Below are 26138 nucleotides of genomic sequence, written 5' to 3'. Positions count from 1 at the left end.
CGTTAGGATGAAGTGAGGCGCATGCAATGAGGCGCGCGCAACCATAAAGAACTGTGGCGATTCAAGCTCTTCGAGATGCCCCGCCATGTTGAAGATCACTTTCCTCAAAAGGATGAAATCAGACGTCTTCGTCAGTCGAAGAGCATCTTTGAAATCCTCCATTGTACGAGCAACATCGAGAGCGAAGCAATCATTGGCAATTGTCGGCACCGCTTCGGCCTTGTCCTTTTTTGTTCTTCTTTCACTTACCATCCCATCTTCTAATAATAAAGAATCGTCCCAAACTGCCGATCCTACACGCGTCTCGGTTTGAAAATCCTCCAAAGACCTTAAGCCGTGCCTGGCGTGCCTGACACCCTGACGAGCCCGACAAGGTGATGGTCGGTGGAACAACGGGGGGGTTGTGGCGCGGTCGTGTAACTTTGTGACTTTGTCGCCTCCCCCACGGTATGCGGAATGATGCACACGAAATATCATCGACTCCAGGTTTGTCTCAGTCCCTTAGCTTTTCTTCAACTTTCAGTACCATGTTCATCTGTCCTCAGCCACATCATACTAACTATGGCCCCATGTCAGTTCAGGTTATGCCAGCAGAAATCTTAATACGACAGCTGAGTGGAAGTAGTATCTATGACGGATACAACGCGCCTTCCAGGAAAATGATCGATGATAGACCTGTGGCTCGGTCAGCCCCTTCTGCACCTCACACCGTTACGGGACCGGCACCCGAGAGACAGAAAGTCGTCAGCAGATCGATGTCGAATTGCTCCGTCACCAGCCACTTGCAACCTTCAGCGTCGGATTCTAATCCCGAAAAATATTTTTCTGAACTGGCTCTGGCCAATTAGGAGCGTGCTTTCGGAAGTAAACCAATTGGACTGGGTATCCTGTTCATTTGTCGTAATACCAAACCGGTCATTACGACCTTCCTACCGACGAGCGAGGGCCCGGTGCCCGATAATTCGACCCCTTCGGCCGTAATGGCTCCTCCTAAGGTTTCTATTACAGTTACGCTACACAAAGTAAACAAGGAATTCATCGACGAACTCTAAGCGCGATTCTACGTCGCTAAAATTACCGTCAAAGCTATTGACAATTCTTTTAAAGGCTTTACAATTTCCGCCTAAAGGAAGGCGGCCGCCCTCTTCTAAAAATAGTTTTACTTTCTCCTCTGCTCTTTCTTCTCCTTCCCTACTAAAGGTACTATTACTACTTCCCTCCCTCCCCCTCCCTTATAAGAGGCTATTACAATTAATTAATTAAGCCCTTCAGCTAAGTATTAACGCCCTGACCCTACTATATTTATTATACTCTAACTAGTTAATTAATAATTATTAATTACTAATACGACGCCTATTAAAAGTACTACCCAATAAACTACTTAGTAAGAGGTTAAATTAAATAAGAATAATAAAGCAGCCAAATAAACCGGCCCGATTCCTACTACTACCACCCCTTCCCGCCTTACTTAAGGCCTTACTATACCCTTTAAAGAGAATTGCAAATCTTTTTTCAAATTTAATTAAGGAGCTGCTATACGGTCCGTAATACCGGCTAATATCGTTACCTTCCTTATAAAAAAAATTAAAATCCTATATTATTTCGTCCGTAAAGTTTACCTTATTTAGTTTAGTTTCTATATCGAAAAAATAAAGCTAAAATACCGCCAACTCTTTATTGACTTTAATATAAAGGCCGGTAATTATATTATCGAACTCGAAATTATAACGGTTATTTATTACCTTTCCGGCGTTCCCTTCCAATTTTACGCTTATAATAGCCCCCGCGCTACCGAACCCTTCTTCGTTCAGGAAATCCGGGCGGCTATTAAATAAGACTTTAAAATCTTCCCGGTTAAAAAAGCCGGTAATTATATTATAATCTTCCGTAAAAAGACTTTTTTATTCCGTATTTTTGGATCCGAACCGGTTAAGTTTATAGAGCGGAACCTTCGTATTAATACGTACGACCGTTATTTCAGTTACTATTATACTATTAAATATACGTTTACTATTATTTATAATACTTATAGCACTCTTAAAGCCTCCTATAAAAAAATTTATAAATTTATCCCTTAATATTCTAATTACTTCAGCCTATACCGCTCCGGATATAACGATTACTCCGTTTTCCTTAAAGTAAAGGATAGTTATATTAAGAAACCGACTACCGAATAATGCGCCGGCGCCCGGAAGGTTGGTAAGGCCGCTTATAAAGCTGCCGTTAAAGCGGCCTAGGTAAGTACCGATAATATTAAAGTAAGCGATTATAATGTTAGTAGGGTAGGTAGGAGTAATGTTATTAAGATAATTAATTGTAATATTAAAGGAAATACCGCTACTTTTGCTACCGCTACCATTATTACTACTACCGCTACTACCGCTACTACTAATACCGTTACTTCTATTACTATTATTACTACTACTATTGATAAAGACGTCGATATAGCCGGGGTATTAGCTATTACCCTAGCTACTACCCTAATTACCGGCTTACGCCGTATGAATTTCGCTATAATTTCGTTCGAAATAGAAAATTATTAATTTTTAAAGGCCGCCGGGATCCCTACCCAATCTATCCGCTTTATTATCCCTAATACCAACCCTTCGGTTTATTAAATAGGCTGCGTCCCTACTAACGACCTCTTAAAAACCCTTTATATTCTATAACCCTAACTTCGCCTACGCCGTCGTCGTTAGAAGCAAATTCCCCATAACGCTTAGCACCCCCCGTCGTATACTTAACCTACCCCCCCAATAAGGTACGCCGGGTAATAAATAATTTAGCCCTAACCCTTTATCCTAATAAAGGACGGACTTAAAGTTATATCCGTTAACGTATAAAAATCCCTTGTAAATACTAATAATATTATTAAATAAATAATTATTAACTAAGTCCCGGTTATTTATATTTAAAAGCCCACTATTATTAAAGGCCGGATCTGTAAATACCCCGGTTTCTATATAATTGGCCTCGACGACTATAATATAAGGGCGGCAATCTACGTCGCTAAAACTTATAATTATACTATCCCCCTCCCCTCCGCTACTTATACTACTATAATTATTATTAATAGCGCTACGATTTCCTATATTTATTAGTACCTATATAATTAATAAATAGAAGTGGTTAGAACCTACCTTATTAGTATAAAAATCCGCTATTCCCTCGTTATTAGCGATTTTAATATTTATTACCCTTTATAAGATCCTTAATTCCGTCCCTCTTCCCGCGGAGAATTCTTCGAAGATTTTATAACTTCGTAGGGCTTCGGCCTCTTTAATACCCCTAGCTTACCTATTTATCGTTATATCTACGGCCAATTTACTTTAAACTTCGCCTTCAGCCCGGAAACTACCTACTTCCGAGTAAGTAATTAGGTCTCTAACTACTACCGGTTCCTTATTATTATCTTAGCTACGCGGAATTCTCTCCCCTAGAAGATTTATATCCTCTCTGCTACCTACGTAGAAGACGCCTATATAGTATTTATATAGCAATTCCCTAAATCCATTCCGACGCTATAAATACTCGAAGACTTCGAGGACTTTACGTAGTTCTTTATAAATACCTTTAAAAGTATAATTTATAAATACTCTATCGCCGTCGGTAGCAAGCCTAAAAGTATACTATAATAAAACAAATACCTTACGGAGGCCCGAAAAATCAACCTTAAAATCTTCCGCGAAATCTATAAGGAAACGCGGACGAACTTCTACTAATCTAAAATAGAATTCGCTAAAATACCTAAAAATTTTAATTCTATTTTAAAGTAAAAGAATAACCCTTTAAACGATAAGCCTACCCTTATTAATAGTTAGAATAAATAATAAAATTATTAACCCTAAGGCTATCGTAATATATTTCGCCGGCGCTACCTTCCGCCTTACTAATAACGAAGCCCTCCTACCCTATTGATACCGCGGCCTGACCCACCCCCCGGACGTAAGATAATAAACCTTCGAACCCTCTGACGACGACGAATTCTATAAAACTTTCTTCAACTACAGAGTAAATACCCCCGGCTCTAACGGTATTACCCTAAATATATTTAAATCTTTTTAAAAACCGATCTTCCCTTCGGTCCGGGTTATTACTTACGCCGCCCTCCTTCTTAATAAATTCCCCTCCGCTTTCAAACGAATATAAATTATTACCCTCTCTAAACCTAGGCGCGACCCCTATTCCTATAAAGGCTAGAGGTTAATTACCCTCTTTTCTATAGTAGGTAAGGGTATAGAGTATTTACTAATTAAATGTATAATTACTTTCGCCCTCGCTAGAGAATTCATTCTATAAAATACCGCTAGGGCTATCCCTACCCGTTCGGTTACGGACTTTATTATATTTTTAATTAACAATGCCGAAAGCGTTAACTATATTGGATAATATAGTATTATTATTACTTTCGATATCGATTCCGCATTCCCATCTACCCGGGTAGATAAATTAAGCGAAATCCTTACCGGCTAAAATTAGCCGCCCCGTTTAATTATTTTAATAACGGATTTCTATATAGATAGGAATTTTACTTTCTGCTAAGCTAAGACCCGGTTTTTCTCTAGTAATAGGCTCTCCTAAAGTTCCTTATAATCCCCTATCTTCTTCTTCTTCTTTACCGCTTCCTTCCTAACTTAGTACTAAAGCCCCGCCTTCTCCTATACGAACGATATCGCTTACTTTACTATCGAACGAAACGCTACGTAAATATTCTATATTATATCCCGGCGGGCCGCTGACCTTTACTATTGCGTACGTAATTTTAATTTCCGGATCGATTATTGTAAGACTAAAGCGCTCTATTTCACGCTATATAGCTGGGATGTTAAAAAGATTCGGAGGGACTCTATTTAGATAATAATTGATACCCTATTTAGCCTAGTCCGCCCGTAAAATGAAATAAAATAGTTTAGCGTATACTTTGACCCTATTTTTTCTTTTGCGATTTAAGTTCGCCGCTACTTCCTTAAGGCTGTAATTATACCGAACCTCTTCGTATATATTAATTAAATAGTACGTAGCTTTGATTTACTTATAGTCTGGCACTTCTTTATTGCTAATTTCCTACTTACCCTAATGTACGGAGTAGCTGCCCTCTTCCTTAATTATATTCGTATCAGACGATAAGGCGGACAAGTCTCTACTAATATTAAAACTGTGCTTAATAAAATCGAAACGGCTATATCTAAAGTCCTACGGAAAATGATACCGGTTTAGCATATAATCCCTAAACTTATCCCTTTTTAATTAGTAAATATTGCTCTACCGGAAATTATTGGACGAGAAATAATATGGACCGCCGCGCAATTTTATACCCTCTTAGCCTATTACCCGTTTATTTAATGCCTCCGCTGACCCCTACTATGTAATTAATTCTAATTCTATTCCTTCGTAGTATCCTAATTATTCTTGGACGGTTAAATACCGGACGAAATATAATTACCCCGCTTACCTGGCCTTCGTAAATAGTTCGCCCCTAATTCCCTAACCCTACCCCGCTACCGAAAAAACTAAGCCCTCCCCTCCGAAGCGGACCCGGAGTTCTATTAACTTACGCACCACCCTCCGTACCTTACGGACTTCCTATAATATTATAATAATCCTTACTTGTCATAAGATTACTTGTGACTATGCCTGGCACATGCACGGCTCCTGCTATGGGCAGTTAAGCCTCGTGCCGTACTATTACTACCATTAGCCAATAGCATATTACGTATATGTATACGTACGCTAGTCCCGGCTCTAAGTATAGCCTTCGTACTTTACCCTATATTGCTAGACCTATACATACCTCTCTTCTCCTCTCCTCGTATAATTACGTATATCTAACTTACCCTCTACTTTCTACTTTATCCTATAATAATTAATTGTACTTTTCTATTACATTGCGAGCGTATATTATTATTATTACTACCGTTGTCGAGAATTTCCAATATACCTATAATTTAATTGTACTATAATAAATTAATTAGTCGTACTGTAATATTAAATTAAATAATCGTATTACAATACCCTTGAACGTTTATAAGGTAGAACTTTCTTTTTCTTTTATTAAATACCGCTATACGGTAGCGCCCTATTAATTAAACGATTAATATCTTTTATTACCAATACGGACATCGCAATTTTTATAATCGGTTCTATTATCGATCCTGCTTACAAGTAGCTTTTTAAGAATATTACCAAGGCCCTCAATAGTAGCTAGGAACCAAATAACTTAATCGAAGAAAACCTTCTTAATACTATTTTATAGTTAATTAACTACCCTGCCTTTTCCTACGTTATTATCGCCCTCGCGCGCTTAATTAACAAGGATATAATTAAGGCTAATTTATTTACAACCGTAGCGGAAAATGCGCTAGCTATCGCTAAGAAGTAGCGTATCGCGTAAAATACTACGATCGGTAATTTCTCTAATATAATTTAATACCCTAAATAATAAGGTCGCTACCTTTAAGAAGTACTTTACGAATATTTAAAATATTCTAACCGATTCTAATTCTATTCTCCTTACCGCTAATAAAGCTTTAATTAAATTTATAAAGGACGCTACTACTCAAATTAAAGCCCTTAAGAACGCCCTCCGTACGAAATCCAACCCGCTCGAAATTAACCTCATACTTAATAACGATAAAGAAGAGGATAATATATTTACCCCTACTCCTAAATTACATACCAATAAGGACCCCGAGGTTTTTACTAGCGAGGGCAATACAGCCGTTAAGCGTACTGAATCTTACTATACTTAGTATATAAAGATCGAACTCTATTAATTCTAGGACGCCTAGTATTTTAATTAGGATAAACGTTATAAAATTATTTAAATTTTATAGTACTTAAGTAGCACCGCATTTTACACTCTATCCTCCTAAATTATACCGATATTAAAGGAGGCCGATAAGGATAAATAAAAATAAAAGACCCGCGAACTCCTATTCGTTTATTTCGATATTAAGTATAATTATATAAATTTTACCCTCGAATCCTATTATGACCTCGAGAATTTAAAGATAATTAAGGGTTAGAAATAATTTAATTTCGAAAATAAATTTACTACCCGCATCGACTGTTATAATTTAAACAATACTATAAAGACTTATTACTTAAAGATAAAGGTTATTAATGAAATTCGTAACGTTATTACGTACTAGTAGGAGACCCCTATTCTTAACAATTATAATAAGTAATTTATTATATATTATAAACTCGCTACTAACTTTAAAAGAGCGTAATTAGTATAATAAAACTACTATATTTTATAAAAATAATAATTCCGGTAATTCTAGTTCCGGTTCTAATAATAGTAGTTCCGCCTCCGCTCCTGAATGTACCATTAATTAGAATAGTAATATTATAGACCTCAACGCTATATCTACTCTCGACATCTTTTTAGCCTATATAATTAATAAAGTTATTATTAATTACTATATATAGAATAATTTATATAAACGTTATATTATACTGGGTTACTAAACAATTGATTATTATAATAGTATTAATACTAGTATCCTTAAATTAGAAAGAGACTATAATTATTATAATAACCATCGTAGCGGTAGTAACGGAGACAATAGTAGTAGGCTCGCTATAGGTTAGACCGGTTATAGTAACGGCGTTTACATTAATACTATAAATATTAGAAAGGTCATTCCTACCATTCATATTATTATAACCGCTCCGTTTATCACCCTAATTCCCCTCGCCGCCGGCGAATATAATATAGGAAATATATAACCTCCCCGCTAAATCGCGCGGAAAAACTATTATTTATAACAATAATAAAAAAGGAGGATAAAAATTTAAAAATATTAAAAATATTTTAATTAAAGAATTTAATTTTAAATAATTATAATAATAATTCTACCCTACTCTCTATTCAAATCGTCTATAAATTACGTAAGAATAAATATATTATTCTAATCGATAATAGGTATTTAGCACTCGCCTTTATCGACCGCAATTTCGCTAACCGTTATACTTTACCTTTATTTAAACTTTTTAAACCAAAAACTTTTTATTTTACTAATAGTATCCTTAAGAACCTAATTATTTATTATTATAAAATCTAATTCTAAATCGGTTACTACATAGAAATAATTATAATATTAATTTACAATTTAATAATAAATTACCCCGTAATCCTAAATATACTATAATTTAAATTTTATAACCTTTTAATATTCTAGTCGGACGGGTTAATTATTTTACGAAAATTTACGCTAGTCGTTACTTACCTATAAACTTACCCGCTATTTTCCGCTGAATATTTAAAATTTAAAATTATAATTATACGAAACGCTGCGAAGTTATAGACTAAGTCGCTACTCCACTTCTATCTTTAATAATAGAGGAGGTTATAAACAAGGAATCTCTAACCCCTATAATTATCGAAGATTTCGACCCTAAAACTACCGGCCGTTTATTATCCGCTTAAAGGGTACGATGCGTTACAAAATAGCGATTCGTATAGTTAAAGGCCTATTAAATACAATTTAGCGCCCTATTATTTACATCCGGACTTAAAATTAAGCCCATAATCTACCGCTTCGTTACTAATTAGTAGAAATCTGCTACCGACTACCGTATTACCGTTCGCCGCACTTATTATTCGAACGACCTAATTAACTTAATAAATATTAAAAATTTAATAATAGCTAATTTTAATTAGTTATACGAAATATATAAACTTCGGGCTTTCCGTACATTATACGCAAAAATTAAGGATATTATAAAAGAGGTTAAGGTAAAAGAAGAGGTTTGGGTTAAAGAAGTAAAAGGAAACGTCCTAAAACCTAAAGAGTAAAGAAATAATAAAAGCGTTATCGAAGGAGGGGTAGGGATAGAATCGGGATAGGTAGGAAATAATAAATAGGTAGGGAAATTACTGTTGAATCCGTTAATAAATCTATTGATTAAAGAAATAATATAAACAATATTCGATAATAAAGGCGCTAAATATAAGAAGTTGCTAAATAAGCGTTTTTACTTATAAATCGACGCTTACGCTAGAAAAGGCTCCAAAGTCGCTATCCGAACTATTAGAATTATTAAAAAGGTTTACTTAAATGGTAACCTAAACGAAGACTCCAAACGCTATAAAGAAATTATTAAATTTATTAAAATTACCAAGGAAAATACTACTAAATTCTATAAGAAAGCCGATAAGCCCCCCAAGACTAATATTAGAAATATATTAATATTTTGTGGCTAAAGAAAATTATAATTATACCCCCTTACCGCTTTTATAATTTTAAAATCGAATTAAAGCTAAGCGAGTAAATACCCTACTTTAAATCGAAGCCTTTTAACCCGGACTAATTAAGCATAATTGAGAAATAAATCGATAATAATTTAAAGATCGGGTTTATCCGCCTATTATAATCCGAAGCCGCTTCCCAAATTTTACTTATAAAGAAGCCGGGCGGCGATATAAAAATTTATATAAATTATAAGGGTATTAATAATATTACTTTTAAGAGTAAATACCTTCTCTCTTTAATTAAAAAGACCCTTAATATTATTTAAAAAGTTAAAATCTTTATTAAATTCGATATTATTACTACTTTTAACCGTATCCGTATCGTAAAAGGGTACGAATAATTAATCATTTTTATTACCCGCTTTAAATTATTTAAATCCTTAGTTTATCCATTTAAATTATAAAGCGCACTAAGAACTTTCTAAGATTATATTAATAATATCCTATATAATATTCTAAACGTATACACGACTGCCTATTTCGATAATATCCTTATTTTCTCAAATAACAAGGAAAAATACGAGCGTTATATCAATAATATATTCGAACGCTTAATTAAGGCCGGCCTATAAATAGATATTAATAAATACGAATTCTATATTAAGAGAACTAAGTATTTGGGGCTAATTATTACGTTTAGAAGTATCGAAATAAACCTAGAAAAGGTTAAGGTTATTACAAAATAGTAACCTCCTACGTTTAAGAAATTCCTATAGAATTTTCTAAACTTTATTAACTTCTACTAGCGTTTTATTAAAGGCTTTTTAACTATAGCTACGCTATTATACAACTTTATAAAAAAGAATATTAAATAAGATTAAACTCCCGCTTAATAATCTACTTTCGAAATATTAAAAGCGGCTTTTAATAGCGGACCTACTTTGCGGATTTATAGTTAATTTAAAAAGACGGTAATCGAAACCAATACTTCTAATTACGTTTCTAAAGGAATACTCTCCTAATACGGGGATAATAATATACTTTACCCTATCGCTTACTTCTTATTATAATATATAGCCTAAGAATATAATTACAATATTTATAATAAAGAGTTACTAATTATTATTAAAGCCCTAAAAAATAGAGACCTGAATTAAAAGGAGTATAATAACCGTTTAATATCGTTATAAATTATAAAAACCTAAAGACTTTTACTACTAATAAATAATTAACCCCCCGCTATATACGCTAATCATAATTCTTATTCCAATTTAATTTTTTAGTCTGCTATACCCCCGGCTTTAAAAATCTACATCCTAATACTTTAAGTAGGAAATTAGAGGATATACCCTTAAATATAAAAGATTACCGCTTAAAGGCTAAAAATCGCAAATTTATTAATCCGGCCCGTTTTAAAAATAATTATTTCGAAACGTTATTAATTATATATATCTATAATCTAAATTTCAATAAAGAAGTCTTCCTATTAGTGTTAAATACCCTAGAAGAACTAAATAAGTTTATAAATAATATTATCGAGGAAAATTATACCCAATTTACATTAATATAGGAAGCAGTCGCTTACTTACAGGACCCTAACCGTTTTAAATGGCGTTTATATATTAAGAAGAAGCTAAAGGTAGTATTTATAAAGTACTCTATAATAGGAGGCAAAATATATTATAAGAGAAGAATATTTATTAACCCAAACAATATAATTATTTAATTATAATTAATCTACTATACCTACTCTTTACTAATAGCAAAACACCCGGGCAAAGATAAAATATAGGTATAAATAAACAAATACTAATATTAATTTAATATAGTAGAGGCCGTTAGAATATATTATAAGAGGTATCTAATTTACCTAAAAATTAAAATATTACGTAAAGTTAAAGTAAACTATTTTAAATTAATACTAGCCTCTTTCGTACCTTAAACCAATATTACCGTTAATTACATTTCCCCCTTTCTAAAAAACCTATATTTAAGTTAAAAGTTCAGGTATATTACTATCGTAGTAGATTGCTTAATTAAGATACGTTATTATATCGCTACCGAAACTATAGAAATTGAGGAATTAGCAAACTACTTTATCGAACGGGTATATACCCTTTATAGTCTTCCTAATATTATAATATCCAATAAAAGCTCCTAACTCGTATTATTATTCTAATTTACAATTTATAAGAGGCTAGCGATTAAAAGACTATTCAATTCCGTTTTCTACCTTTAAATAAACGCTTAAATAAAGCGTATTAACGTAAAGATGGAATAATATTTATAAATCTTTATAAATTAGGTATAAATGGATTAGGCCTGTTAATTCCCTTTAAAAGAATTTGTAAGTAATAATATAATATTTAAGACTATAGGCGTAACCCCGTTTTTCGCTAACTACAGTTTTTATTTACGTATAAGTATCGAACCAGTATTAATTATACCGTCCTAATTCTCCCTAACCTAATAAAAAGAATACTTAAAGGTTAATAAATTGCTAACTCGCTTCGAAGCTATTTAGGATTACGTTAAGACTTCAGTTAGGAAAGTATAGGATTAATACGAGATTAATACTAACGAGAAGCGCTCCAACGCACCAAAGTACTACCCTAGAGATTTAATTATACTTAATACAATTAATTTAATAAACAGCTATCCTTATAATAAATTCTACCTTCGATAGGAAGGACCCTTTGAAATAGAATAAGCGTATTTTTATAACGTTAAACTTATTTTATTTATTAATATAAAATACGCTCCTATATTCTATATATTTATAGTAGAACTATATAAAGAAGGCCTACTTAGCCAAACCGCTATCTAGGGGAATATATACGCTAACGAGGGTAGGGTTATAAGTAAAATTAATAACTACGAAGAAATAGCAAAATAGGAATTAGACGAACTATTAAACTATAAATAGAGGGGTAGCAATTAATACTAATTCTATACGGTAGTATAGACTTATTATAACCCTATTAAGGAACCGATTATTAATATAATTAATATAAAGAAGGCTATTATAACCTTCTATAGTAATTATTTAGACGCTCCTATCTCGTTAAAGGTTAAAAAGTAATTAAAGATTAGAATAATACTATAAAAATATAGCGCCCTAGCGCCCCGGGCAACTCTAGTACCCTAGACTACCCCAATACCGCCGGTACTACCAGTACTACCGAAACGCTCTAGACGTATTACTAATTTAAAGGAGTAAATTAATACCGCTATCGCGAACATCGTAACCGGACAATAGGTAGTCCCGCCACTAAGGCCGGTACCGATGGTAGAAGTAATACCCTATAAATCGGACCCACTATCCGCGGAGGATATAAAGAAATTGGACAAAGTATTTAGTAAAATTTTTAAAAATTTATTAGAAATATAGTAAAGGAAAAAGCTCCTTACGAAGAACGTAGAGGATAAACTAAAAGCGGGGACCTACTAATAGGGTAACGATAATTAAATAACGGAGGAGATTAGGAATATAAGGAAGACCCGGAAGTTACGAGTAGGGGAGTTCGAAAGCGGAGGATCCTATCTACGGGTAAAGGAATTGAAAAACGGAAATTAAAGAACGTAATCTATTATTTTATATATATATAGTTTTTGAAATTATAGAGCTTCTTTTATAGGGAGGTAGTATTATAGGATTACCTATAATTGTACTTAATATATATACGGCTCTTACTATAGGTAATTAAACTTCGTGCTATACTATTACTACTATTGGCTAATAGCACATCACGTGCATATATACGTACGCTAATCCCGGCTCTAAGTATAGCCTTCGTACCTTGCCCTATATCGCCAGACCTGCGCACACCTCTCTTCTCCTCTCCTCGTACAACTACGCATATCCAACCTACCCCCTACCATCCGCTTTGCCCCGTGATATTACTTCCGCTTACCCCGGAAATACCTTGCGAAATAGGTCGGCGAATGTACAAGTTACTAGGACTTCTACTCCTATTATACCCAGTTTAACTACTTAGTTAAATCCTTCCGTACTTACGCCTACGGCCGGCTATACGAGAAAGGCCACTTCTTCGAATACCCTCTAATTACGTACCGTAACCCCCGCGCTACTAATAATTCCCTTTACGCCTTCGGCACTAGTTACGCTACCTTCCTTACCCGGCTCTGCGCCCTAAAGGACAAAAGATTTACCGGAATTACTACTACTACCGACGGCCGCCTCTTCGGTATACGGGCCCCCCGACCCAAACCTGACGACCTTAACGACGAACCTATCCCCTTCGTCCTCCTACTCCCCCTTCTTAGTACCGGCTTACTTACCCTACACTCCCGCCGTAGGGAGACGGTCGGTTTATACGACGCTACTATCCTCGCGGAATTCTACTAAATACGTAACGACTAATAATAACGAGGGACGCTCTCCCTTACCGGCTAACGCGTACGCCAACTTAAAGATGGAAAGGTTTTTCCGTTCCCGGCCAAACTAGAGCCTAACCCATAGAACTTTTTGCTTGCTTTTTATACCTCTGCCCTGCCGCCGTCGCGGGTACGATTTATTATCATGTACTGGTAGAACGTAGTCGTAAAATACATTCTTCTTCTTCTTCCTTCAGCGTCGTCAGTCGCCATCCTCCTATTCTACCAGACGGTAACTATAACCGAATGAATCCCCCACAGTACATGAGAAGATCGCTTTAAATCGATCAACACCAGACTGGGAGGCCTCTGAATCTGCAATGGGGAAGTGGGGGAAAGGGAGGCGTCTGCTGTCCTACTCCAAAGCTCATCCAGTTCCAGACCGTCCCATTTTTTGGGCGGCTCGGCGGATAGGAAGATTCGTTTCTAGTCTTGGTCGTACAAGAGTTTTGTCCGCGTGGGGATTTCTGGACGAGATGTTGTTGGAGGGTGGAGGCATGAGCATGCACAATGTCCGTTGTGGCTTGTGGCTGTGTCTCACTCTCTCGCCTCCTCTATCTGTAGTAAGTGTTCAACCTCCGACTACCCCCCTACAACTCCACGAGTTACTTGGGGTTTAGGCATGCCGATTCCCATGACCTATCTCGTCCTCGTCCGATATTAGATGCCAGATACTACCGGACCGCATATAACGGCAATGCAAACGGAAGCAGGCCACGGACATAACGCATTATACATACCACTTGTGCGTTGTTCGACATCGGGGATTGCATGGGCCACCATTGTTTCTGATAGCTCCCGAACGGAAGCACCGAAATCTTAAGGTTTCAAAGAACGCGGACGACGGATACCGACTTCGCCGTCTGAGCTGACATCAACACAAGGTCCGTCCCGTTGTGGTTTTACCGTCTGCACTTTGCCGGCAGAACCGAATGCGAATTTCATTCCACACGCACAATGGACCCTGAAGATGCCGGTTTCTGTCAGTCCCCCCTCCTCCTCCTCCTCCCTCCAGTCCGCCGGGCCGGGGTAGAATGTGATACGGGAAGAAGCGTCTGCAGAGCGGTGCAGCGCAGGTTAAGGCAGGGAGGTACGCAGGCTGGTACACTACTGTAGTGCAGTAGGGGAGGGGGGAGGTAGGGCAGGGGGAGGTTCTCCAAGTGGAAGTATTACATCGACATCTCGCACAAACCTCTCGCAGCTTCTTTTTCCCCGCCTCTCGTTGATAACGAGGGGTTATGAAAAGAGCTTGATGTACCAGTACATTCTCTGCCCCTCAGCCCCTCTGCCCTCTTGGCCTTTCGCCCCAGTTCACTCGCCACACTTTGCCGACGATCATAGCCCGATCGAGTGCGGGCGGGTTGAACAGGTGAGCCCAACCGTTGGGGTTGTGCAGTACCGTATGAGCATGTCCTGCGGATGCCGTTACAACCACATACACAGTGGCCCCCATGATCCCTTACTGCAGTGATTGCAAGAAAGGAAGAGGGGGAGGGGGGTCTGTCTGATCTCCAATGGGGGGTGTGCTTCCGTTTAAATACAACCTGGTGCACTAGGAGACATGGGAAGTATTTATTCTTCCATGTTCCCGTATCTACTGTAATCTCAGAACCATCATGCTGCCGTCCACGCACACTATGTACATCTATCACCCTGACGCACGCATACAGTATACTTGCTCCCGACCACATGGAACTCTTGTCCTGCCCACGAGGGAGAGTAAATCACCGCCGCTCTCCCCCTTGCTCATCCGATCTGGCACATGGGACACATGGGCGGCGGGTTGACGATCACACGATGCCTTGGTGGTTTCAAAGCTATTGTATACTGTAGTGTAGATTATCTGATAATCCAGTACGACGGGACCCCGAGCTGCAAGGCTGTATGTATACCAAGGTGACCCTTTATATTCGGGAGTTGTCCATGGACTTGGTGGTGTTTTGATGACAGTCTGCCGAAGCCAAATCTTACCATCCAAATCTTCCTTTCGACAAGCTATGGTGTCAGAAAAGAAGCAAGAAGTTTCTTCCTCAATAAAACACTTCCTAACCAACAACGTTCAATAGTAAGTTGGAACCAACCAAACCAACCTTACACTGATAGGACCAGGAACGCGAAGCGCAACACCACATCTCGGCAACCTTCCGACACACAACTGAACACAACACCAAACACCACATTACAACGCTGTGGCCTACTCACCAATGGATACCTGCATCAAGAAGCCCCATGAGGTTGTTTCCAAACTCAAAACCGCGTACCTGCGCCAATCGTCGTTGACAGTTGACGCTCTCCTCCTAAAAGGTCACTCAGAACTGCCGGCCGCCGGCCGTCCGTCGAACAGCAGTCACGGTTGCTAGTTTCTCTGTGTTCAGGAATTGTCCTCTAGTATCTATCTCCAAGTTCGGAATCATTTGTCTCAGATTCTGTAATTCCGTAGTTGATATTGGCTTTTTCATGTGTTGATGGTTCGATTGTTAAAAGAGACGGGGAACTGCATTTTCTGAGACGGGAGGGCGGTTCGTTCGTTCGTGCCTGATGCATGCCTCGCTCCGGCATGACCAGATCAGATCACCCGCGGTAAAAGGGCTGGAATGGGGGCAGACTTTTGAAACGAAGTATGGAAGGAATGGTTGGATGGATAGATTACGGCGTCGTCTTGTGCCCCGTGTCAAACTATACTATCACGACTCTAACTACCATGGTGTTTTGGACTGGACTTTGGTCACCAAAGTTGGAACGTGGATGGGATGAGGTGACGAGTGACGTCATGACTTACACTACGCTAAGGTAGGTACCGTACCGGCCGGCAAGAACTCCATGCGATGCGATGCCAAGCATGAACTAAGGCAGGTAGGCAGGTGCTCTGATAAGGCACTAACACTCTTACTTGTCACAGCCTAGCTATATAGATAGTGACTCATCTCCCTATAGGTAGGTACTCACTTTCTGTACTGTAGTGTAGGTACAGCTGCAAGACAATGCACAAACGTTGAAATCAAACGACCTTTCTAACTAACCATGGACTATATATCTTCTTTTCTTTTGAAAAACCTTCGTTCCGTCTCACCACGATATCTCACTATACTGGTGTTGCCCATCTCTTTCTTTGTCGACAAGCTACTGTTTGTTTTTGTTATGTTGTTGCACAATCAAGCAGGGGACCCCAAAGTGAAAGTAAACAAAACATGGGTGTTGCACTCGGGGGTAAATAGTTCGCAGGGCACAGGGGACAACAACGACCAACGGGTTACGGGACGAACCTGCGGTAAGTGGACAAAGAACCCTGTTCGACGGTTTTGGCGAGGAGTCCGGTAGGCAGTAAGGCTGTGAGGATTGAGAGACGACTTGGAGTTGCAATGTTGAGGCTGGATTTCTTGTAAGAGTGTTAATGGAGAGTTTCGTTGGGAGCGATGCGTTTTCCTCATTGGCAAGAGAGCATTCACAAAGAACCGTCAGTTAGTGCAGGCTTAATTTTACAGTGCAGATGATGGTTTGTTTTAACTATGCTACTTCGAAGTCCAAACGAAATCATTGGGCACAGCGGAGAATGACTTTTCCTCCTCTTGCTCGAGACCTTTTTGTTTAGACAATAATAACACATTACTACTACAGTTTCTACTTTCTAGCCTGACGCTTAAACTGATGTTATCCATCCCTTCTGGAAACTCCAAACACAGATGCAAAGTACTAGTCCTTAATCCCAGAAGTTCCGCTCCTTGATGGCTTCGTAACTCCCAAGTTTTGTAATAGCAAACCCTTCAAGAAGCATCTAGCCCAAATCTGAGCCTAATACCCCGTGTGAATATCCATCTGACCTGCCCGTACGGAGTGTCCGTGACGCCTGACCTTCGCTCATAAAGAAAAGGAAGAAACAGAAACAGCAAAAGAACCCTGCCAAGAAAGGAAATAACAGAAGGGGTGGAAAGAATCGCAGCCAGACTAGACCCCAATGCTCTGCGTGCACTTGTAATGCATAACAGAGCCAGTAAAGGGCCCTAGGTAGGCAAAACCAGGCTTGTAAGGCATGGACCGAAAAGAAAGGGTTTACAACATCCTCTCTTTGCCAAACAAAAGCCTCACTCCCCCCTTCTTACCTCTCCAGCTCTCGTCATCTACTCCTCGCCCCCCTTAAGGTTCACCATGGCCTCCCATAACGCTTTCTCCGCATCCTCACTCATCTTTTTCAGCCTGATCTCCTCACCCTTGACCAGACTTCCCACTCCAGCCTCTCCGCTCGGACTCTTGAACGGGCATCTCTCCAAGAGCGCGTCATCCCCACTGGTATGCGTTCTAGGGAAGCCGAATCCGGTGCCGCGTTTGAAACCGATGAACTGCTTGCCGCTCAACATCTGCCAGACCATCCAGTACACGTCCTCAAGGCACGGGTCGCCGAGCTCCCACCACACGGGCGCCGGCTCGCCGTAGTACCTCGGCGGGTCGTCGACGGACCAGTCAAACATGACCGGCAGCGCACGGCAGAGTGTCTGCGGCGGGTTGTTGTGCTGCTTTTTCTCGTGCTCCGGAATGGCGGAGCAGCTAAGGGGCAAATGGCCATTATCAGCCATCCACTTGGCCACGCGCTCCTCAAAGGGCGGGCAAACCCATCCGCCGTGACCGAGCAGGGTGGCGTGTCGCTGCGAAGAAGGGGGTCCGCTGAAGCCGTTCTCGTTTTGGGAATGCTCCGTGGAGAAGGCGACGACGCGGACGGTGTAGATAGATGAGCGCTTCTTGCGGGCGGCAAAGGAACCGTCCAAATCTGGAGTGCAGTGGCGGTTGAGGGTGTCGTGACCGGGAGTAATGGAATCCCTAAGCGAGTGACGAGTGTCCCGAGGGTTCTGGTTCTCCTTGGAGACTGAGAACTCGGCTGTTTGGCCTTGATCGCTGTCGGGCGAGTACTTGATGGGAGAAGAGGGAGGGGATGGTGAACGCGAGGGAGTCCCGGGAATGACGATCTCGCTTAAGGTAGTGTCGCCTTCATAGGTTTCGCCTCCGCCGTTATCTCCGGCTTCGCCTACAATGTCATCGCTCATAATGGTGTCGCCCTCATCATCGATGCTGTCAAAGCTGGTGCTATGAGGAACAAGGGGCTTGCTGCGGGGAATACCTGTGCCGACTGGGCGATCAGAGTCGGGCTGGGGGGATCTTGAACCGAAGCGGAGCGCAAAACCTGGACGCGGTGATGGAGGAGCTTGATCTGTCGACGGGCCGGCCGCAACGTCATGTTCGGACTTGGAGGTGGCTGCCATTCTACCAGACAAGTTGAGTGGAGTCCAACGGGAACTAGAGGGAGAGTTGACAGCGGCAGTGGGATCGCGGAGGTCGATATCTTCGGATCCGACGTGGACAGTCTTTGGGGTGGCATCTCCATGATTGTTGCTTGCAGACGACGAGGTGTTGGTAGGAGTAGTCGGCAAAGGTCTAGGCCTGCTCATATTAGTCAAGGCCAGTGTCGCAATGTCTTCAAGCTCCTCGTTGTCACGCTCCTCCGAGGGACTACGAGGAAATCCAGAATGGGTGCCGGCAAGTGAGGAGAGGAGAAGCTTCTTAGGCTGGATAGCAGACACTTTGCTGCTGTTTGAAGAAAGCGAGCGCTTGTCACCACCCTGGCCCGGAATGTCCTTCACCCATCCCATACCAATCCAAACTTCGTTAGGGTTCATTCCCAAGTTCCTGATGACTTCGTCATCATCACCAGAGACGTGTTTGATCTGAATCTCCATGTAATACTCTCGCTGGCCGTTGTCGGTATACAACCAGTCACCGAAGAACATGGTTTTGCCCCACTGTCAAGGAGAAGATGTTAGCAAGTAACCCCAGATGGGCCAAGGCTGCGTGACAGCAGAAACTCGTTGACTTGATTGCGGCACTCACCTCCAGTTTAGACGCAAGGCCAGTTCCCTCCTCCGACTTGTCGTTGCGGGAATCTTCGGTCTCTTGGATGTCGCCAACTTGGCTTGCCCAATCCAGATGCATGATGCTGTGGTTCTCAACTTCTTCATAGAACATGATGTCCTGGTGCTTCTTCTCAAGGAGGTGCATGACCTGTCTGAAATAATAGCCACCCAGATCGGCGTTACTCTTAGGACCTTTTGATCGCAGGCTGATTGGAATCCTAGTGCGCCCCTCGCTGTTGGGAGTGTTCGTTCTGTTCTCATCGTGTTCGACAGAGGGTTGAGGAGCCGGAAGGCGGGTCATTCCAATGTTAACAAGCTCATCGACGCCTCGGGTCGGTGAAGTGACCGGCGCCGCGGAAAAAAACTCGTCAACATCGACCCAGACATTATCTGTACTGTTAGTGTTACTATTAGTGTCGCTGATTTCGTCTTCGGGGTCAGAATTGTCGCTCGAGGGCGGCGTCTGCTCTCTGCTGCGGGACCGCGGGACGCGAAGAGGCGTCACCTCTGCAGGACAACCACAGGATTCCTTAAGCCTGTCCGATGCACGAGAGGACTCCATTACGACTTTGGTGTGTCTTGGGGAGCTTGGGGATTTGAATACGTCAACTCCTTGACGGCTTCAGTAAAGTGTGGTTAAGTTGCGATGCTGCGGGTCGATATTAGTTGAAAAAGTTTTAAGTGAAGGTTTGGTTTTGTGGCGGGGTAGTGAGGAGGAAGATGCAAGCAAAGACGGTCGATGGAAAGCTGGCGCAAACGTGGCAAAGGCGGATGCCTGGAGGTGAAGGGGGGATTTCCCTCAGTTTCCGGTCACCTAGGGAACGGCTCCGGGCGACTTACAAGGTCCGTCAAAAACCCCGTGCCGAACCACCGGCACGCTGACAGAGGACGCGGGTGACACAACTGCTTGTATATCTGTTTCCTCCCGCCCCAGATACGGTGTCTTGTTGTCGCCGCTGGAAGTCTGCTGCTGGCCGCAGAGCTGTAAGTCGAAGTTACCTAACCGGAAACTTTGGCAACGTATTGACTCGTTTCGATTCTCAGCCTGTTCGACCTTTCGAATGATCTGAACCCCCGTCTTGGCTTGGACGTAAACTAACCAAGAACACCTATATCAAGGCGAAGATGTTCAGAAAACCATGCTGTCTGCTAACAAACCTCCAAAGTGAAGATGCGGCATCAAGATCCGTGACACTCACTCCTGGAATGCGCAGTTCCGAGTTTGCACATGAACGAGACTCCAATGGTAGCGATAAGGAATACCGAGAACAGATAACCTTGGTCGGCCAAGTCAATAATATGCCCATTGAAACTCTAACATGGCGACGAAGAAGGACATACCTGGGCCGATGGAGTGCGTCTAAGTGATGTTCTTTGGAAGAATATGGAGAATGATGTTGCTGAGACGAACAACAGCGAAGGTTTGTTGCTCCAAAGATTGGAAAGCAAGGAGGCTCCTTTGAAGAACTGAAATTAACATTGGAACCCCAAAGAACAGCAAGTGGAAGTTGCACCTCATGATCCCAAACCCAAATGCCGTTCTCCCCGCAACGAGGAAGGTGCGGTTGGGACATCGGCACCGAGACGGTTTAGCCCTCCATGCCCCTGCCTACCTCTGGGTACAGCAGTTCGCACTTGCCTTCGAGAAGCCGTCATTCGTACAGCTCTTCCCGTTCTTCCCATGACTAACAGATATGGTGCGGTGTTCATGTCTTTCAGTTAGGCACCACCATCGACGGTCACCAAGGGCAGAACTTCCACTTGATGGAGAAACTGGAAAGTGTCTGTTTTGTCATGTCACGATCCATGATCAATTTTTGGCGCGCCTGCAACACCAGAACTATTCCACCCATCAATTGCTCATGGACAGATTGCTCCAACAAGAGTGTTTGTATGTATGCTGTGACTAAAGCTGGAGACAACTGCCATCTCTCATATTGGGAAACAGTATTTTGGGGAGATAGAAACAAGGAAGGAAACAACAAAAAGGTCAGATGTATACGGTAGGCAAGCGGAAGACATAGAAAGCAAACGAGATAGACCGCATGGCAGGATCGTCTGTATAATACCTAAGGTAGCGAAGAGACGAAGAGTACCGTACAATGGCTCTTTGGTATACGACGTGTATCAGATGGCTTGAACGTCTGTGCGTATAACATGCAGGACAGCATCGGCCACCAAGGGAGTCATGACTACCTACCTTCCACTTGGCAGGGAAAGTGGAAGTGGAAGTGAGGGCGTGTGCATCACTATGAAAGGGTTCCTTCAGGAACGACCAAGCTGAAGGTGGTAGTGTCACTTGTAACTTCAAGTTGGCCCTGGACCGCCTCAGCGCGATGGAGCATCGAGGGAATGGATGACCTCTGTTAGGAGATACCTCTTGCAGGTCTAAACAAAGAACAAGAGGTGGAGGTTGCCCCCCGGCCTCGTCGGGGTTCTACGGGTCGTTTGACGTTGACGTTGACAAGGCGAATCGGGCGGGGCCTTGGCCGTGACTTGGCGCGCCGCTGACTGGCCCGTGCTGCGGCTCAAACAAGGGACAACAAAGCCTAGAACTCCGGGGGCCGCAACCTGTTGGAGATGTTGGAGATCGGCTGGCCGCCGCGATAGGGCGCGTTAACATCTGATAGGCTCGCGCTGGTCCCTACGGAGCTTACGGGTACCGTCACTAACGACTGTCACCCAATGTCACCGAAAGTTTGAAGGGAACACGGCCCCACGGCGGGGCTGCGCCGTTTGATGTTCGGTCCCCTCGAGGTCCCGGCCTCCGCTGAATCTGGAGGTCAGTGAGACTGAGGTCTGAATCAGCGAACGGACAACGGCCGCGAAAGCATGCATCTCCCGTCTGCTGGTCGGGTGGCCCAGTGCATGCCCGTGCCAATGCCCAATTGAATATCATGGATGCTGCAGTGAGATGGTGAAAAAAAAAGTTTATGTAGGTAAGAAATAAAAAACCAAAAAAACCGAAACCACAATACCTGTGGAACCGCCCCCGTATCGTAACTTTCTTCGCGTCCTTCTCTGCCATTCTCCATCGTCCTACTTTTCCTCCCTTTCTCCTAACCCACCTCCCCCCTCTCTTTTCCTCTCCCTCTTCCCACTCCCTCCCCCCCGTCAACCACACTCGCACCGCCTTTGCCAATTCCTTCCCTGAGGGTGCTTCTCTTCTCCATCGTTCCCGTTCCTGAATTCGGTCGATTTTATTCTTCTTGGATCTCCACCACGGCGTGTGCCCTTTGTTCCTCGCCGTCGTCCAAAGCAACATCGCATTGTTGTCCCATCGTCACGGTCTCCCTTCGTTGGCAGCCTGCGATTCAAGATCTGATATCTTCCGCCTCCCGCCCCCCCGTCCCTGAGTCGCTTTCCACCACCACCTAGGACTCAGCAAACAAGCGTCGCTTTGTGTTGCACTGTCGAATTCTGCTCGGCTTCTGCTAGTCGAGTTTCTACCTTTGCGCAATCACCATTGTTGTGTTGCGCCAGACCGATACTCTCCCAACTCCGCTTTCGCCAACACACAACCAAAGCTTACGAGCTCCGCCTCTCGCAGCTTCGACACCAAGCGTGACCCGTTTCGAACATCGAAAAAAAAAGGTCCGCCTCTTGCTCGCAGCGACGACTCCAGTCCCCCGGGAAAAGGAGCCAGGTAACGAAACGAATCCTACACCGCTTTCTGCACACCGCGATCACCTGTGACTTTCGCTAGTCATGGCCAGTCCGTTGCAGTTCGCCTACCGAACCCAGAAGGCCATCGGCGTCTTTGATGCCGACCCTGTCTACGAAGCTCTTCCTGGATTCACCCAGCCCGAAGGGAACCTCCGGTGCTGTGTCTACTCGGGATGCGGCCGCTACTTTGCCTACGCCACTAACGAGGGCGTCGTCATCGTCGACGCGTCCGTCGGCCACGTCTTGACTTCGCTGCCCATCCCTGCCGTCTACGATCTCAGCTTCTCCCCCCACGGTACCTACTTGAGCACCTGGGAGCGCCCCGCCAAGGATGAGAATGGCGATGCTACCAAGAACCTCAAGATCTGGCGCACCATCGAGGAGCTCGCCGATGATGCTGAGAAGCAGCCCATTGGCAAGTTCGTCCAAAAGTCTGCTAATGGCTGGAACCTGCAGTACACGGAGGATGAGCGCTTCTGCGCGCGCATCGTCACCAACGAGGTCCAGTTCTACAACAGCAACGACCTCGGTACCGTGTGGAACAAGCTGCGCGTTGAGGGCGTCTCCGACTTTGCCCTCGCGCCCGGCAAGAACCAGAACGTTGCCGTCTTCGTCCCAGAGCGCAAGGTACGTTACTTGTTCCGTATGCATTACACTTTGCTATATCATCGTCTAACTCTTGGTTACAGGGACACCCCGCCTCCGTCAAGGTCTTCAACGTTCCCCAGTTCACCAGCCCGATTTCGCAAAAGACCTTCTTCAAGGCCGACAAGGTCCAGCTCAAGTGGAACCAGCTCGGAACTGCTCTGATTGTGCTGGCGCAAACAGAGGTTGACAAGTCCAACAAGAGCTACTACGGCGAGACCAACATGTACCTCCTGAGCGCCAACGGCTCGTTCGACGCTCGCGTCACTCTTGACAAGGAGGGCCCTATCCACGACGTGTCGTGGTCCCCCAACTCCAAGGAGTTCGGTGTCGTATACGGCTACATGCCCGCGAAGACCACCATCTTCAACCACCGCGCCGTCGCCACCCACTCCTTCCCTCTTGGCCCCCGTAACACCATCATCTTCTCGCCTACTGGCCGGTTCGCCTTGGTTGCCGGTTTCGGTAACTTGGCTGGCCAGATCGATGTTTACGACCTCGAGAAGGATTATCGCAAGATCACTACCATCGAAAGCGGTAACCCTAGTGTCTGCACCTGGTCTCCCGACAGCCGTTTCATCTTGACGGCCACCACATCTCCCCGTCTTCGTGTCGATAACGGCATCAAGCTCTGGCACGTTGGTGGCGGTATCATGTACAACGAGGACATGGTTGAGCTGTACAACGTCATCTGGCGCCCTGTTCCTGCTGCCAACCTTCCCAACGTTGACCCGCTGCACCCCGTGCCCACTCCTCACCCCTCGGCTTTGGCCTACCTTGGCACTGTCAAGACGCCTTCTAAGCCTGTCGGTGCTTACCGCCCGCCCGGCGCCCGTGGCTCTTCCACTCCTCTTCACTTCAAGCGTGAGGATGAGGGAGGTGCTGCCCACTCGGTTAGCAACGGCGTGCCTCAGGTCGGTCCTAATGGGTTTGGCCGCCCGCGCCGTCAGATTCCTGGCGCCGAGTTTGCCGAGCCGGGGAGACCTTCTGTTCCCGGCGCCGTTGTGGACGATGAGAACTTGTCCAAGACTGCCCTGAAGAACAAGAAGAAGCGTAACAAGAAGGCCAAGGAGGGCCAGGCGGGCGAGGGCGCGACTACCCCTAACGAGGGCGGTCTTGCCCCTCCCCGCGAGTCTGTCGACGGCCGCAGCCCCGATCGCAACCACCAGCGTCACCACTCGCGCAGTCAGTCGCGCAGCAACAACCTGGCTGTCCGCACCCAGAACAACCACCGCAGCCGCTCGAACGTGCGCCAGTCTAATGCTCCTGCTCAGCAGGCTGCCCCGGTCGTTGACGCCGCCGCAGCGGCTGCCCAGAGCGCCGATGCCAAGAAGATCAGGTCTCTTCAGAAGAAGATCCGCGCCATTGAGGATCTCGAGATGAGACATGCTGGTGGCGAGAAGTTGGAGGATACCCAGTTGAAGAAGATCGCCACCAAGGGTTCCGTGATTAAGGAGTTGGAGGCTCTGGAAAGGGAGGGTCACTAAACCAAGGATGTTATGTGTCGGGAGTTGAGAAGCTTGAGAGACGGATGGAACTAGAGTAGTGGTTATCAAGTTGTCAAGTTGGGTAGTTGAGAGTTGCCTTGTGGAACTCAAAATACTTGTTTTCCTACGTTTTCCCAGTCAGTTGCCCGGCATATGTGAGCTTCTATGTAAGTACTGTGCGGTGGTCATGACGATGATGTTGCTGATAACGTATTGCTGGGGTTTCTCTGTTCAATTTGAGGCTACGCTGGTGGTTGAAGCCATGTTGGTGTGGTGTATGTTTTTGGCATGTGGGTTCTAAAAGCGAAATTGCTGAGAGGGAGAAAGCCCGACGAAGCAAAGATTCACCTTGAAAATGTTCGATTTTCACCAAAGGGAAGGCGTTGATGGACTGGTTAGAAAAAAAATTGGCAAATGAAGTTATGGCAGTTGTAGAATTGAGCGAGGCTAGCCTTACGTCGTGTCTGTGATAACAGAAGCCTTCCTCGGTCTCTAGAAGCGTCGTGAAACAGCTTGTGATACATGTACCATGGGCACCTCCATCAAAGGGACCGACATGACCGTTCGCTGAAGTTTTCATCCGACTCAGAGGGCACCCAAAACCGACAGTTCGCCGGTTGCATCTCGCGATTCTATAATGTGCACGAGCGCAACGGGCATGAACGTTCAGACCTCAAGACTACAGTACAAATATTCATCAAGACAAATGCATTCTTCCAGATCATGAGCCCATTTGGTTCACCATGCGCACGTCAGTGATAATAGCTTCACGACAGATAAACGTGCGTAGGTAAGTTAATGATAGGTAAACACACCGAAAAACCCGAGTTTTGGTGTGTGGAAATG

At 43.2% G+C, this 26138-nt stretch overlaps 3 protein-coding genes across 3 annotated transcripts; 1 reads left to right on the top strand and 2 right to left on the bottom strand.

Moving 5' to 3' along the window:
* Window positions 1–17516: 17516 nt before the first annotated feature.
* B0H65DRAFT_159544 (uncharacterized protein) lies at window positions 17517–20182 on the bottom strand. The gene is made up of 2 exons (XM_062821212.1): window positions 19472–20182; window positions 17517–19383 (listed from the first exon to the last, which is right to left on the bottom strand). Exons 1-2 carry the CDS (start codon window positions 20054–20056, stop codon window positions 17713–17715), a joined length of 2256 nt encoding a protein of 751 aa, XP_062683008.1. The 5' UTR covers window positions 20057–20182; the 3' UTR covers window positions 17517–17712.
* Window positions 20183–21163, bottom strand: B0H65DRAFT_159543 (uncharacterized protein). Its single transcript, XM_062821211.1, has 3 exons — window positions 20836–21163; window positions 20694–20771; window positions 20183–20603 (listed from the first exon to the last, which is right to left on the bottom strand). Exons 1-3 carry the CDS (start codon window positions 21066–21068, stop codon window positions 20309–20311), a joined length of 606 nt encoding a protein of 201 aa, XP_062683007.1. The 5' UTR covers window positions 21069–21163; the 3' UTR covers window positions 20183–20308.
* A 1818-nt stretch (window positions 21164–22981) lies between these two features.
* On the top strand, window positions 22982–25553 carry B0H65DRAFT_159517 (eukaryotic translation initiation factor eIF2A-domain-containing protein). Its single transcript, XM_062821210.1, has 2 exons — window positions 22982–23787; window positions 23850–25553. Exons 1-2 carry the CDS (start codon window positions 23203–23205, stop codon window positions 25290–25292), a joined length of 2028 nt encoding a protein of 675 aa, XP_062683006.1. The 5' UTR covers window positions 22982–23202; the 3' UTR covers window positions 25293–25553.
* Window positions 25554–26138: the final 585 nt, after the last annotated feature.

The sequence above is a fragment of the Neurospora tetraspora genome (assembly GCF_033439725.1).
Source record: "Neurospora tetraspora strain CBS 560.94 chromosome Unknown B0H65scaffold_3, whole genome shotgun sequence".
NCBI classification, from domain to species: Eukaryota; Fungi; Ascomycota; class Sordariomycetes; order Sordariales; family Sordariaceae; genus Neurospora; species Neurospora tetraspora.
The sequence above is the reverse complement of the archived record's forward strand: the minus strand, read 5'-3'. Positions and strand labels throughout refer to the sequence as shown.